Source organism: Chenopodium quinoa, unplaced genomic scaffold, assembly GCF_001683475.1.
Source record: "Chenopodium quinoa cultivar QQ74 unplaced genomic scaffold, ASM168347v1, whole genome shotgun sequence".
NCBI classification, from domain to species: domain Eukaryota; kingdom Viridiplantae; phylum Streptophyta; class Magnoliopsida; order Caryophyllales; family Amaranthaceae; genus Chenopodium; species Chenopodium quinoa.
Genome location: NW_018745068.1, coordinates 822,577 through 838,458, shown reverse-complemented (window position 1 = coordinate 838,458; position 15,882 = coordinate 822,577). Strand labels below are relative to the sequence as shown.

Sequence of the window (15,882 nt, the reverse complement as noted above, 5' to 3'; positions counted from 1 at the left end):
GGGCATGTCCGAAGGATAGCTATCCACATCCAAAGATCGACAGCCTAGTCGATTCTACGGCCGGTCATGCTCTGATGAGTTTCATGGACGCCTACTCAGGTTTCCATCAACTACCCCTGTGGAAAAAAGATCAAGAGAAGACGGCATTCGTCACTGATCAGGGGTTATATTGTTATACTGTGATGCCGTTTGGGTTGAAGAATGCGCTTGTTACTTTCCAACAAATGATTAACATAGTTTTTCTCAATCAAATTGGAAGGAATGTAGAGGCATATATTGATGACATGATAGTCAAATCCAAGCTACAGACGGATCACCTGGCTGACCTCCGAGAAACATTCACCACCCTCAGGCGGCACAAGGTCATGCTTAACCCCAAGAAGTGTGTCTTTGGTGTTGAGCCTGGGAAGTTTCTCGAATTTCTGATTGATCAAAGAGGCATAGAGGCTAATCCGGAAAAAGTACAAGCGGTTATTGACATGCAATCACCCCGCACTGTCAAGGAAGTCTAGAAACTTACCGGTTGCCTGGCGGCATTAAGGAGATTCCTCAGCCGGTCAGGCGACAATTGCCTCTAATTTCTTCCAAGCAATCAGGAAGAGGTCAAGATTCGAGTGGGGTGAAGAGGCTAAGGCGGCATTTCAGAGGCTAAAACAACATCTGCACTCTTTGCCAAGGCTAGTGAGCCCCCTTGCCCCTAGAGGTTCTCTACATGTACCTAGCTGTCTCAGATCACTCCTTCAGTGCTGTTTTCCTCGCTGAGAGAGACATAAATCAGCTCCCGGTGTATTTCATTAGGCACGTTCTCAGAAATGCTGAACTCCGGTACCCAATGATTGAAAATTTTGGGCTGGCTCTTTACAAAGCAGTCAAGCGGTTGAAGCCCTACTTTTTGGCACATCCGGTGATTGTGTATACTGATCAGCCACTCAAGCGGCCGATGACTACTATAGAGTCATCCGGCAGAATGATCAAATGTGCTGTTGAAATACAAAGTCTGGAGATAACTTTCGAACCTAGGCGGGCAGTGAAAGGTTAGGCGTTTGCCAACTTCATTGTCAAAATGACTAGGCCGGTACAGCCGGCAAATTCGGATCAGGTTTGGAAGTTATTTGTAGACGGAAGCTCTACTATGAACGGCTGTGGTGTTGGCGTAATCTGTCATTCTCCAGAAGGGGATAAATATGAATATGCATGCACTACGGTTTAAGTTCCAAGCCTCAAACAATGAGGCGGAGTACAAAGCCATGTTGGCTGGTATACGCATGTGCAAGGCGGCAGGGGCAAGAAAAGTCGATGCTTGCTTTGATTCTCAATTGATCGTCAGCCAATTCCATGCGGACTATGAAACCACCCATCCGGCTATGATCAAATATCTGCAGGCGGTCATGGAGGTGGCTTCGAAACTTGACGAATTTAATCTACGTCAAGTGCCATGGTCTGAAAACAATCAGGCGGATGCACTTTCCAAATTAGCATCATCCGCCTCCTGTGATACGCCTAGGTCAGTCTTTTGGGAGGTCATGGAAAAAAGAAGTATTGAACATGATCTCATTGGAGTTCTTGATCGAAGCTCTACCTGGATGGACCCCATCCGGGCTTATCTGACAGACGGCACTCTGCCGGATGTCCCTTTAGAAGCGGCTACCCTTAAGAAACGAGCTCTGAGCTTTGTAATGCATCAAGGGGAACTCCTCCAAAAGGGGTACCTGCAACCGTTTTTGAAATGTGTTACCCCAGAGAGGGGGAGAGAAGTCCTAGAGGATCTGCATGCGGGTTTTTGTGCATCACAGATAGGCGACAGATCCCTGGCTAAGAGAGCCAGGCGGCAGGGCTACTTTTGGCCCACTCTTGAGGCAGATGCCATGAATTTAGTGAAGAGATGTGACAAATGTCAACGGTTTGACCGGCTGATACACCTACCGGCCACAGACCTAACAGCCATTCACAGTCCAGTTCCCTTTGCAAAGTGGGGCATGGACATTCTGGGACCATACACGCCTGCTTCAGGCAATCGCCGTTACATCTTGGTTGCTGTGGATTACTTCACCAAATGGGTTGAAGCAGAGGCGGTCAAAGGCATAAAGACTAAGGATGTGATTTCCTTCATCTAGAGAAACATAGTCACCCGGTTTGGGGTTCCCATGTCCATGGTCTTTGACAATGGTCCTCAGTTTGAAACGCCTGCCCTCAAGAGTTGGTTGGGGGATCAAGGGATCTCACACTGTTTTGCATCCGTTGGCCGGCCTCAGGCAAACGGCCAAGTTGAAGCCTTCAACAAACTCATCTCAGACGGCATAAAAAAGAAAGTAGAGAGAGCTGGTGGCCTTTGGGCGGATGAGTTACCTCATGTCCTTTGGGCCATCAGAACAACTGAAAAGGGGGAAACCGATGAAACCCCGTTTCTCATGACATACGGCACTGAAGCCGTCCTGCCCATTGAACTTTATGAGCCAACACTCCGAGTCATGCTCTATGATGAAGAGGCTAATTGGGAGGCCATGCGTCTTGCATTGAACTCACTCCCGGAGCGCAGGGGCAACGCCGCCTTGCGTCATGAGATATACCGTTTGAGAATGACGAGGGTCTACAACAAAAGATTACACAATCGGCCTGTCAAAGTGGGGGACTTTGTGCTGCAAAAAATGGAGGCAACCGGTAGGGAAAATGAGCAAGGGAAGCTAACTCCTAATTGGGAGGGCCCCTACCGGATTTTTGAATAGGTCAGAGGCGGCACCTACCGCTTGGAGACCCCAGACGGTAGGCAGCTAGCTAGAACTTGGAATGTAGACAACTTGAAAAAGTACTACTTCTGAGAAATTGTAAATTTTTGTAAATAGTGTATATTAATGAGAATGCTTTATTTCCAAATTTTCCCTTTTTGCATACATTCGCCATGTCCTGTGCAATATGCAGGCGGCAGCTATAAAATTAAAGGCCAACCGGCCAGCTAAAAATAAAACTGTCTGCTCCAAAGAGCAGACATCCGGCGACGCCCATTTGTTTTAGCGAACATCTCCCTTCCGGGTGGTACATTGTTTTAGCGATCATGAATCAAACGACTCTAACTGGCTGTTTGAATGATCCTTTGTATCCAAGATGCGACCGGTCTTCACTGCAAATAGTACAATCGGTCATTTCTGCAATGCGGTACCCTAAGGCTTTACTTCAAAAGTAATACAGCCGGTACCCCAATAGGAAAATACAGTCGCCCGTACTGCCAAACAGTACAGACGGCATACGAAATCTTGGTTATTCCATAACCAGCTTTTATACAAAGGCACCTCAAACGGTTATTCCACTGAACCGAGCAAGGTCCAAACCTTGGCATTTAACAAACGACTGACATTCAGTCGGCCAAATAACCGGCTGCATACAAACATGGAAAAACGGGGTGCTTTACGAGTACACCCTAGCCAGTTAATAATGCGATCAGTTTTCTTCAAACAATCAAGAACCGCTTGTCTGTCTAACCGGGTGCACATGTGGACGTCTGCCTGTTAACCTTTTGAAGTTAACAACCAGCCATCCAGGGGAAAACTCAGTAACCCCACCCGGTATATAAGGGAAGTCAGGCGTCATTATACTTGGCAAAAATTTGCGAAAATTAGAAAAATGCTAAGTAGAAATAAATTGAGAATCGAATCGAGGCAAAGCCGACACAGTCGGCGAAATGTATTCAATAAAAATAAAAATTCAAAATGTTGAAATTGTCAATCGGACCCCCGTCCGGTGAAAATAGATACAAAGATACACGGCACGCATGCTAGAAATTACACTCATTCAATTTCAAGAGTCAGCCGGGTTGTTGGTGTTTGAGCACTGGGCGCCTGAGTCTGCTGCGGCTGGGCCTGGTTGGCATCAGCTTCAGGGACAGGGAGGTTGGCGGTTTCCTCAACTACCGCATGATCCTCCTCCTCCCCTTCGGCCGCCTCAGCCCGCATCTTCTCAATCTCCTTTTTGGCCCATTGCTCATAGGGCTCTGGTGTCAGCTAACTCTCCTCCTGTGCCAGAATGGCAAGATCTGCGTATCGATAGGCGAGCTCCTAGGAGGTATAGTCCACATCCGGATGAATAAGGGAGAACGCCATCCTCATGCGGTTCTCGCAATCTTGCTCATTCTCCTCAATGAGTCGGCTCTGTTCCGCCTGAAGGGTTGCCTCGAAGTTTTTCTAAGAAGTGGCAGCCTCCTTCTTCAGGCGGTCATTCTCCTTCTCCAGGGAGGAGTTCTCCGTCTGTGCCTTCTTCAAGGTCTGGAGAGAATCCTCGTGGCTCTTCAGCTTTGTCTCAGCATTGTCCAACGCCACCTGAAGGTTGTCAGCCTTGACCTTTAACTCATTGAGGGCCTTAGGGACGGCTTTCAGCACGGCCGGGCGTATTGTGTCACGTCCGACCAGCGAGGAGATTTATCTGCACAAGAAACAGACGGTGAGAAAGGAGCAAACGCCCCTCCAATAGAGTGCCGACTGGATGACAAGTCCTCCGGCTGGAGTTGGGAGTAAGACTTGACCCGCATGGGCAGGCCAAGTAGAGTGAAATTGAAGGGGTCATCCGTACCTTGGGTCTCCTGTGTGTCGCGTGGGCCTTTTTCAGTGGATGTACCGCCTGTAGTTTGTAGGGAAGGAGGGACATCCGTCCTTCCATGGGAAAGGTCGAACCTTATCCCGGTTTTCTTCACCGTTTTGCCGCCGACAGTCAGCCGGTCAGCATGAGAGGTCTTTTGGACCTTAGGAGCAGGATCCTCCCCAACCGGCTTTGCCTGGAGTTATTTGGAAAGAGAGCGAGGAACCTTGCTCCCATCCTGAAACAAGGCAAAAAGGGGTCAGACGGTTAGATTTGAAACAGCTGGGAATAGAGGAGAAAGCAAGCAATACGCAAAGAGGTCAGGCGGACTTACTTTCTTGGCCGCCTCGGCAGCCTTCTTCTCGGCATTCTCCTTTTGGATCTCCAAGGCCTTCTTAGTAGGCGTCTTGTATGTTGGCAACATACCTTGGGCTTCAGCTGCAAAATAACAAGAGACGCCTGGTTAGAAAAGGTTCAAAAACACCTCTAAGCAAAGCAAAATTATACATCCGACACAAGTTGGCCGGCTAAGGTTCCCAGCCTACATTTATTAAACATGGTGCTCAACCCGCATGCGGATAGGAACACCTTGTCCCTCAAGAATTCATGTTTGGGTACCCAATTCTTGGGTACACTGATGAGTTCACCGGTTGAGATGGTGGAAGTGGTGAGCTCAAAGAAACCGGACTCTATTATTGCTTCATAATCCCCATCCGGTATTTGTGGCATTTTACATTTTTGCCCAAGTAACTCGGGCTTCCGGTTGTACGTCCGGATCTCCCAATTTTCTTCATTGGTTAGAGCTTTGACCAGGTAGATGCGGTTCTTCCAATCCGACCACTTCGACGGCTTGTCAAGCGTCATTAAGTATTTGGGATATGTCGTCAAAGTGTACCAGGCCCTCCAACCGCCTAGGCTCCGGCTTAGATAATGCATGTGGGCGAAAGCCTCCCAGCCGGGGTTCAGGTTCTGCATTTTGCAGGCGGCAATATACCCCAATATATTTACCCAAGAATTGGGGGTAAGTTGCCAGATGCCTAGGCCATAACCCTTGAGTATGGCCTTTATTGATTTATGAAGGGGGAAGCGGAGCCCCGCTAAGGAAGTCGCCTCGTAGCAGCCAAAGAAGCCGTCTGCATTGCGCTGGTTGTCTTCCCAGGCAATGGTCCCCCCATCTCAGGCGAGACGACTAACTTGTACCCTTCTCCTAAGGGTCGCTTGAGTATGAAATCGGCTAAGTTTCTCTGCATGTTAGCCCTGTCTTTTGCAGAGACGATGATCATTAGAGGGTCGCCTTTATTATTCCATGTAGGCCCTCCTCCTCCTCGCTATCCACAGACGGCGTGAGATAGCTGCTGCTGCTATCGCTCCCATCAGAGCCGGACTCAGAGCCGGAACTGGAAGCGGGGTTCTCGTTTCTTGCTGAGGTTTCTTGATCCTCAACTCCAGAAGCAGAGGCGGCTTCCTCACCGCCTCCACTGTAAGACCCTAGAATTCCGTCACTAGGGGTGCTTAGGGTGCCTCTTGGAGATCCCCTTGTCATCTCATCTGGGATCCTCTCTTCAGGCGGCAACACTTCTGAGCCTCCGCCTTTATAATTGGGATCCACAGTCGTCTTCCTGGTTCTGGCCATTGTGTCCTGCACAGACACAGAGACGGTTGGATTGGGAGATGAACAAGAAAGATTCCAATGCCCAGAGGTGGCATCCCCATTCCTAGAATCAGCCGTACTGAGGGACCGGTTGGTCTCAAAGCTATGTTCCGGGTGTGGGTATAAAGGGTCCATCTACTTATGGAACTAATAAATAAAAAAGCAAGAAAGAAGCACAAACGTAAATACATGGAAGAGCTAAAAAGAACAGAGGCGGTACCTAAGTTAATTGAGAAGGAGAGAAAATCGCTTGACCAAGCTGGAAAAACTTCAAATGGCTTACAAAGACTCAGGCGTCCTCGTAGCCGGATGTGTTCTCTGAGTAGCAGCTGCAAATTTGCGATGTTGTTCACAACACCCTTAGACGACAGAAAATTCTTTGAAGGAGGACGAAAATCGGATGTGCACTCGGAAGATTTCTGGAGAAGTTTGCTCTCAAAACCGGCTGCTCTCAAAATCTTTGAAAATTGCTTAAGGTTGTAAATGTGAACATGGGGGAGGAGTTTTTCTATTTATAGGCAATCCTCAGAAGGCGAACCCTCGCGCCTTTTCACCTTCTGCCTCTTGCACTTCAAAAATTCGAATTCGAATTCGAAAAAAAATAAAAATAAAAAATCGTCTCAGGCGCAACGTGGCACCGCCACGTCAGCACCTGAGAGGGGCAAATGTTTAGGGTAAAAATTACCCTAGACACGTGGCTCAATGGCCTTGCGACACGTGGCATCCAGCCATAGGTCAACAGGCGTCAATCCCCTGTTGACACATGTCCTTTGAACCCTAGATGGGGTACTGGTCTCCCCACTATAAATAGTGGGTCAGACCTCATTTATTGGGCATCCATAAATACAAACACAAATCCCGAGCAATATTAATTGCAGAATCCTCCTGTATTAGCGAGGAGTATTAACTATTTCCGCACTTATTACCTCCTGTACGTTACTGACTTGATCGTCGAAGGCGGAGCTCCCACCAACCGGAGTCTTCGTGGTTTTGCAGGTACAGGCGTCAGTCACACATACTAGGAATTGTAACTCTCCCGCTGGACACATCAAAAACCCCCGAAACAGCAAGCATAGTGTGCTGCTGCTGCTTGGTGCTGCCATGCGAAGGCACGCTCGCAAGCCAGCACGCATGCTGCTGCCATGCGAGGCACGCACACACGCAAGCACCTAGTGCTAGCGATGGTGCTGCCACGTGCGCCTAGCACACATGGTGCGTTTAGGCTTGCGCCTAGCCATGCACAGTGCATGCTAGCTCGAGCTAGCCTAGCGTCCACATGGCTAGGCCATTGTGATGCTACGGCTACGCTCGAACTTGTTGCTTGTTGATTTTGCGACGCTCGGTCTCGACGCCCTAGGTTCAATATCCAACGTTTGTGTTTGTAATACTCTAATGACTCATCACATCCTTCGGATTGATTTGTCGGTTCGGATCGGCAGTTCGTTTGGGTTCGACCCGAAAGGTTCAGTCAAGACAAAGCTGTAATATCAGTTGTTCACTAATATTACAGATCGGAAACGGCCTCCACCCAGGCATTCTGATCACATGATCTCACTGAAGAATTAGCTTCCTGATAATTTTAAACCCTCTATCAGAATAATACACTTGTTGGAAGGACACCATTCCTTTCAGGCGTGCCACATAGTGCCAGTTTGTGGCACGGGCGTGCAGAAGCTTCGACGTTATCAGCAGCTAACTTGCACGGCCGTGCCAACATCATGCGTTGTCATGCAGCTTGCAGCACGGGCGTGCCAATTTCTGCACGGTCGTGCAGCCTTCTCAGAGGGCTTTGCCAATCTTCAAACTCCCTTGCACGGCCGTGCTAATCATCATGCATGGTCGTGCAGCTCCCAGGAGTTCTTCAAATGAAATTCAAGCCAAGCCAAAGATACCTCAAGGCCATGGCTTCTATCTCGACCATCAGGATGTCCTGTAGGGGTCCAAGCATCCTTGAAAGTGCATCAAAACACTAACAAAACCCGTGAAGCATGACAAATATAAAAAAGTGCGGAAACAGAGCGATAAGTTAGCAAAATAACTAGAATATGACAATAAGTGAGCACTAAATCACCCTAAGACCGCGCACTAAAGCACGTTGTCAACTTTTCAATATAATTGGTTATTTTACAACAATAAAACAAAAAATCTAAAAACATTTTGGATAATCTTTGATTAAAATATGAAAGATAAGTGGATATATCTAATAAGTATAAATTGAATAATTTGATATTCTTAAATGCAAAATAATAAAATCGTCTATTAAGTAATTGAAATATTGATGTGTAGATATTGTATTCAAATATATAATTATATATAGTATCAACATGTTTTGGATGAGGGCAATAAATAATACTATAATATTGATCTTCATGAGATTTTTGTGTGTGTTTATATTAATATTATGAAGTATATTCTAACTAATTTTTATATATTAAGGTAGTAAGTAGTAATGTTTCTATAAATAAAATAAAATAATTTAATACAGTAACTCATTTTCACTTAGAAAAGGGAAAGAGCGGGGTTATTATCATTCAAGGGGTAGTAAAAGTATATACACTACTCTATTGTGAATTCTAATCAATAAATAAATAACTTTAGGGGGAAAAAATATAAATACTCTCGTGTAGTAAATCATTATATGTCGAAAAATCATATTAATATTTTCTACTATAGTCATAAATGTTTGTGTGAAAAGGTAAATCAAATCTTTTATATTTAAAGTAATTATCTTTGTTATTAACATATATAATAAATTATTTTCGTATAAGATTTTATTCTATGATTGATTTTTTTCTTTTTCAGTAAATCAAATCTTTTATATTTAAAGTAATTATCTTTGTTATTAACATATATAATAAATTATTTTCGTATAAGATTTTATTCTATGATTGATTTTTTTCTTTTTCAAAAAAAAAATAAAAAATTAAGGACGCACCTAGAAATGACACGTGTCATTGCTGGTGTGTCTTTTACTATATAATTATTATATATTATTATTATTATTATTGATATTTAAAACATGTTTACTTAAAACCTTTATAAAGTCCACCTATCTCGTAATTAAACGAACATATAAAGAACCGCCCCATTTATTTATCAGACCCATATTATAATTATGGCGGGTCATGGCTTTTAAAGGCCTCCGTTCCTATTTCCTACCACTCTGAGTTATTTCATTGAAGCGTTCTCCATTGAAGCGTTCTCCGTCGAATCTAATTCTTGTATCCCCCGTTGAAGCAGCTTCTAAGGTAAGTTGTTTGTTGTTGTTATCATCACATCAATTTCACAATCTAGGGTTTATATTTGATCTAATCTAATTTAATTTTTAAGTTTAGGGTTTGTAAATTCTTAGATTATGAAACATCATATCTAAAAGAAAAGAAAATTATGAGCGTAATTTGATTATTGAATCAAATATCCCTAAAATTATGTATTTTTCGAGATAATTCAATATGAAATTAAATCTCTTTTCCCTGGGCCTAGGGCGGCCGCCCCTCCTGCCCTGCTTCAGGGACGGGCCTGCATGGAACTAGAAATTATACATTTTTTTCCTAAAACTATGTGATTTTTCAAGCCTAATTTTATCACTGAATCAAATTTGGTTGATAATGTGTTGCAGAAGTCATTGATGTTGTGATGGAACTTGAAATTAGACATTTCCTCCCTGGGTCAAGGGCGTCCGCCCCTCGTGCCCTGGCTCAGGGACGGGCCTGTTACAAATCATCTAACATAAGGTGCAAAATCACCTTGAAGCTGAGTTCTTCTTCGGGAACCAAGATAAGTGCAGACTTGCCAGAATCTGTGGAGACGGCAAATTTGAAATTGGGTCCTTATCCAGGAGGAATGGGACCCCACACGGGAAGAGACCCAAATGTATCGAAACCAAATTGGTTGAGGCAGAAAGCTCCCCAAGGGAAGAAATTCGAGGAGGTGAAAGAGTCTCTTTCTCGCTTGAATCTCCACACTGTTTGTGAGGAAGCCCAGTGCCCCAACATTGGAGAGGTATCTCTTTTGTTTCTTTTTTTAATGATCATTTGTGAATGTGTTGATAGTTTATGGAAAGGAGACTTTGACTCAAGTATGTGTCCAAGTGTTTGTGATTGTGTGAAAAATTTCATGATATTGGCTTAAAATAAAGGGTTTGAAGTGTCCTGCCCATGTCCGGAGGATCCGACATGGGTACTTAAGTTAAAACGGAGAGTTTAAGTAATTTAGGATATTGTTGCATCATGCCAAATTGTTTGTTGTTGCATTTGATTATTTATATTTTTTGGCATACTTAGAACTAAATAAAAATTAATCCTACTAGAATTTACTTTTTAAATTGGGAATTAATGTTGCTTAGGGAATGATGATAGTAGGTTAGAAGTATAGTCATTAAACTTTTCTAAGTGTTTGTTAGCACATGAAGTATTAGGACCATTTACCATCTATCTGAAATTTACAATGCAGTGTTGGAATGGGGGTGGGGATGGAATTGCAACTGCCACGATCATGGTTCTTGGTGATACGTGCACTCGTGGTTGCAGATTTTGTGCTGTTAAAACGAGCAGAAACCCTGCACCACCTGATCCGATGGAACCAGAGAATACTGCTACCGCTGTCGTAAGTTGGGGGTATGTATAATACCACTTTTTGGTAATTTTTTTTATTATTTTACTTAATCCTGTCCTCTTACTTTCCTTTTGTATTACAAGATGCTTTTTGATTGGTATATGTAAGCTCTAAAACTTGTTAGTGTTTCATTTATAAATTTCATATATGGAAGGTAAACAATTCACCAAAAAAAAAAAGTGTTCCTCAGGTGCTTAATTAAATAGCCCTTAACAGCATCGGGCTTACAAAAGGTAAAAATTAAAGCCTAGTAATGGATACCTGAAGGAACCCTCAATATGTTGAGTTAGTCCATTTTTTGTTTGGAAATCCAAACCTAAGAGTAGAAATTACCAATAAAGTTCAAGGAATCTCTAACAAACTTTATTAAGTTCTCATTAACCTTTACAGCAACTAAAGAACATAAAATTAAGGTTGGATTGTCTTAGGATATTGAAACTTGCTGATATGTCTAAAGAATATTAGGATTTTGAATAACATCCGGAGTATAAATGTCTTCATTTATTTAGGGCTTTCTGATTGACTGCACTTGTAGAAGCTCCCTCAAGGAAAAATGGAAACTAATAATCCCGGGTTGATGAGTATGAAGAAGATTATTTCATCCCGGGTTCAATTTGGAGAGGGGGCTGCTGTTCGCCGGAAAGGGGGCTGCTGTTCGCCGGGGCGGTGGGTGCTGTTAAGTGGTCGGGATTCATGAAGGAGGCTGTTTTTTAAAAAAAATAAAATTTATTTTTGTTTTGTTTTTTAATTAAAAAATTAGGATTGGCCAATTAGAAGGTGACACGTGGCAAGTCACCTTCTAAAACAAGTTGTCAATTTCTTAAACCGGTAAAAGGCTTGTTTTGAGAATATGGGGGTTAAAGGTGGGATTATTTCCAGATTTCGAAAAGGTGGGATTATTTTGAGCAGAAATGACAAAGGTGGGATTATTAGTTTTCATTTTTCCAAAAAAAAAATATGGGGTGTAATTTATGTTGTTTTTTTTTTGTCAAACTTACTCTTTTTGTCATTTCCCATTGAACATTTCTCCAGATGTGCATTAACTGATTTGCTGTTTTTTTTTTTTTTAAACTAATCATTATTTTTAAGCGCCACATCTTTATCTTGGAGCTCTTAGCATATTCACACTGTAATTTCATTCCATGAAATCTCTCATAAACAATGCAGCCTGATGCTTGATTCTTTTTAACCATATGTTTCTTATACCCATCAAATTTGGGTTTATAAATGAGGAAGAGGTATGGTGTGTTGTAGGACAGTTGCTTACGTAATCACTTTAGAACCTTTTCATGACTAAATTTATACTTTCGTAAAGAATAGGCTATTTGTTGTAGTTTGCTGATTTTATAAAATATTCATATCTGAGCACTAAATGTCTTGATCTATATACTCATATCCTTTGGGAATACATTGTAGTGTTGATTACATCGTTCTAACAAGTGTTGACCGGGATGATTTGCTTGATGGTGGAAGTGGCCATTTTGCTCAAACAGTCAAAGCCATGAAGGTAGGTGGAACTTTTTAGTAGCTTATTGTGGACCTTTTCTTCAGTTTTCTTAAATTCTAACCATGTCAATTACAAGGAAACATTTGATGGTGCAGAAACTCAAGCCTGAAATCATGGTTGAATGTTTAACTTCTGATTTTAGGGGAGACTTGAAGGCTGTAGATACTCTGGTGCACTCGGGATTAGATGTTTTTGCTCACAACATTGAAACTGCCAAGCGGCTTCAGAGAATAGTTAGAGATCCTCGGGCAGGGTCAGTTTTTTGTTTCTATATTTGCAATTTAGTATCAACATACTGGTATTGCCTCTCTTTTAAATTCATGTCTTGCATAGTTTTCATGGGTAAAATTGTGGGCCTTTAAATCATTTTGCTCTAAATGTATAGGATGAGGCTATTGGAAACTGAACCTTGACTAGCAACAGACCTACTGCAGGTACGGGAACTATAGTTAGTCTTTTCCAATTATGTGATAAGACCAAACATGGTTTTCTCATAAGCAGTCAAACTTCAAGGAACTCAGAAACTAGGTGAAATCAGTGGCTTAGAAAAACCTAGCTCGGTCTGGGGACTCTGGACAAATCTCTGATAGACTTGGTAACATTTTGATGTTCTCAAGATAAGAGTTTTTGTAAGTTTGTGCATTACCTCAAATTATATGTTAAATAATTGACACAAACTTTATTAGGAAGAAGCAAGCCGAAAGCAGATAAAGTGGAAAATAGCAAAAAGAACAAAACACAGCACTTATTTTGGCTACTATTTATAAGCTACAGTGAATTTCACCCTTTTGTGACTCAATATACTGTAGAAATAAACAGTAGGGGGTTACTAACTTTTTAAAGGGTTATATAGATTGCGCTGGGGACGGTGAGATACATCAATGAATCAATAATGGCTATAAGTCTATAACCCCCTATGACAATCTTCGAAGGATGCTTAATTGGATTCTGTGCAAGGGATAAAAAGGCTTTCCGTAACTAGCTAACTTTAGAGCATGCCTCCTCAATGGGACTAAGGCTTTATGGCTTTCTAAACCTATGAATATTTCAAAAATTATTAATGTTTCCTAATAGCAGAATTATTTAAATTATTTTATGCTCTACTTGATTTTGTAAGAAAATATTTATAGTTACGGTCATACCTTAAACTAACATGATTGTCCATGCCTCCAAGGCACACACATATATATGTTATATTCCTTGCTATAGTGGTTTTAGTTGCTGTGCAGGTATGAACAGAGCATGTCTGTGCTCAAGCATGCAAAATTTAGCAAGGATGGGATGATCACAAAAACTTCAATCATGCTAGGGCTTGGGGAAACAGATGATGAATTGAAGGAAGCCATGGCTGATCTTCGAGCAATTGATGTTGACATTCTGACACTTGGACAATATTTACAAGTGAGAAATTTCTGCTGACTTTATTGGCTTTGTGTTGTGCTTTGATTTTTTGTACTCACCAAGTTCAACTCTAACTTTATATTCATTCCTAATTCACCTTCATGAAATTTTATCTGCTATACGAGTTCTATGAGGGCTTAAGCTATTCATCTTTCTTTTTTTCCTTGCAGCCAACACCATTGCACCTCACAGTTAAAGAGTATGTTACTCCTGAGAAATTTGCTTTTTGGAAGGAGTATGGCGAAGCTTTAGGTTTTCGCTATGTTGCTAGTGGCCCACTCGTAAGTATATTACCCTGTTTAATTAAATTTTAAGATGATACTTTTGATTTCTATCTCATATATTGCTGAATGCTCGAGGAGTTCTTGAATGCTAAAATCAATAGTGTTCAAGCTAATCATGTTTCCTCCACAACCTAATGAATTTTTTTTCTGAACGCCCATGAAACTTAAATTAATCTTGTTTCCATCATGATATATATAATAAATAAAATATGAGATCTATTAGAGACAACACTATGGTTACTTCCTTAGTCATTCTGTCATTGTAAACCCCTATATATTGAAACATAAACATGCTCTCATCTTTCTAATTGTAAATATTTTTTTATCCGACCTAATATAGTTATTGATAATGAATATTATGGGGACAACACTACTAGAGTATATGAGTTTTGATTTTCTCTCTTTCCTCCTTTGTAGGTACGCTCATCATATCGAGCAGGAGAGCTCTTTGTTCAGACCATGGTGAAAGAAAGAGCTAAAGACACATTGAGCAAAAAGTTCTAGCTCATATGTTCAAACTTAGGAATCACACATAAGGCCAAAACAAGCTAGTAGATTTTTTGATGAATGTTTTATACAGCAATAGCAGATGTGAAGCACTAGTTCACTATGATCAAATTTATTGAACTTATTCAATTTAGTAATATATATATTCTTTTGCTAATATGTGTTCTTAGTTTTCAAAGCTATGCAAAATGTGTTAATTTTGCATACTCAGCACAACCATCTTCTATATGAAAAACGTTCTTAGTGCATTGTTATATATGCAATTATAATTTAACCAATCAACTAATCAAGTAATGTTTGCTCAACCGTCAACCGCAAATATTTTCCGATTTGTAGGTTTTCAAGCTTTTCTTAAAAATGAAGCTCCAAGGAGTAAATTGTGGCAAGCGAAATATTGAAATTACTCACAACTTCGTACATGCAAATCACATTTAAAAACATAGTCGATACATTAGCTTGTATGTATTTGATTTACATTTTGCGTAGACATTGAGAATGGAAATATTTTACAAAGAAAAGTTGCACAGGTTGCCCATATATACGACATATTTCAATGTAAATGCCTAAAGCAGTTGGACAAGGCCAATTCATGTGATGGCAAATTGTAATACTACCTCCGTTTTTTTTTTTTTTTTTTTTTTTTTTTTTTTTTTTTATGTGCAACTTTGGAATATTTTATGTCTCACAAATATTCCTCAAAGTTGCACATAAAAAAAACCGGAGGTAGTACAAAAAATGAATTGGAGCATCTATCAATTTAGGCAAAATTGGCTGCAATATCCTGAAGTATGGCTTCCTGAACTTTGTGTAGTAGCCAAAACACCAACTATGGTGTTAGGTGCGACGCGTGCCTTAAATGAAAATTTCCGACGCTGTTGATATTAGTAAAAAAAATCCTTTCAACCCATACATACTAATAATTGAATATTTAGTTCATGTCCTGATTAATCATGAGATTTCTAGCTCTATAATCAGTCCTACCCTCATTTCAAAAACACACACATCTTATTACAAAATTTGTTCTATGCTTCATTAACAAAACTATTTTCAAAAAAAATAATATTAATCTTCACATACAATCCTTAGAAAATCGAGAAATTCAACCCAAAAAATAACAATCAATAAAAATCGAAAAAATGTTCAAAAAACCTAGAAATTAACAAATGAGTACAAAAAAAACACTACTGTATCACAAAATACTGCTAGGAATTGATGCACTCCTGAGAAAACCGGCCATATTATTGTCTGAAGATACAACTCCTTACTGTGAGAACCTTGCTAGTTTGCATGCTCGAGCTTTTTTTTGTGCATAATTCATATTTGCAGTGGTCTTGTTATTGGTGCTCTTAAAAAAG

At 41.1% G+C, this 15,882-nt stretch overlaps 1 protein-coding gene across 1 annotated transcript; it reads left to right on the top strand.

Annotated features, from left to right (window-relative positions):
- Nucleotides 1-9,272: 9,272 nt before the first annotated feature.
- Nucleotides 9,273-14,684, top strand: LOC110709458 (lipoyl synthase, chloroplastic-like). The gene is made up of 8 exons (XM_021887669.1): nucleotides 9,273-9,462; nucleotides 9,834-10,216; nucleotides 10,667-10,830; nucleotides 12,245-12,335; nucleotides 12,431-12,588; nucleotides 13,565-13,736; nucleotides 13,907-14,017; nucleotides 14,438-14,684. The coding sequence occupies exons 2-8, from the start codon at nucleotides 9,851-9,853 to the stop codon at nucleotides 14,522-14,524; spliced, it is 1,149 nt and encodes a 382-aa protein (XP_021743361.1). The 5' UTR covers nucleotides 9,273-9,462; nucleotides 9,834-9,850; the 3' UTR covers nucleotides 14,525-14,684.
- Nucleotides 14,685-15,882: the final 1,198 nt, after the last annotated feature.

Excerpts from the sequence above, each read along its gene's own strand:
- LOC110709458 (XM_021887669.1), top strand. The coding sequence starts at position 9,851 with ATGGAACTTGAAATTAGACATTTCCTCCCTGGGTCAAGGGCGTCCGCC. Across the intron at positions 12,589-13,564 it reads GTTAGAGATCCTCGGGCAGG|GTATGAACAGAGCATGTCTG; the intron begins GTCAGTTTTTTG and ends GTTGCTGTGCAG. Across the intron at positions 14,018-14,437 it reads ATGTTGCTAGTGGCCCACTC|GTACGCTCATCATATCGAGC; the intron begins GTAAGTATATTA and ends CCTCCTTTGTAG.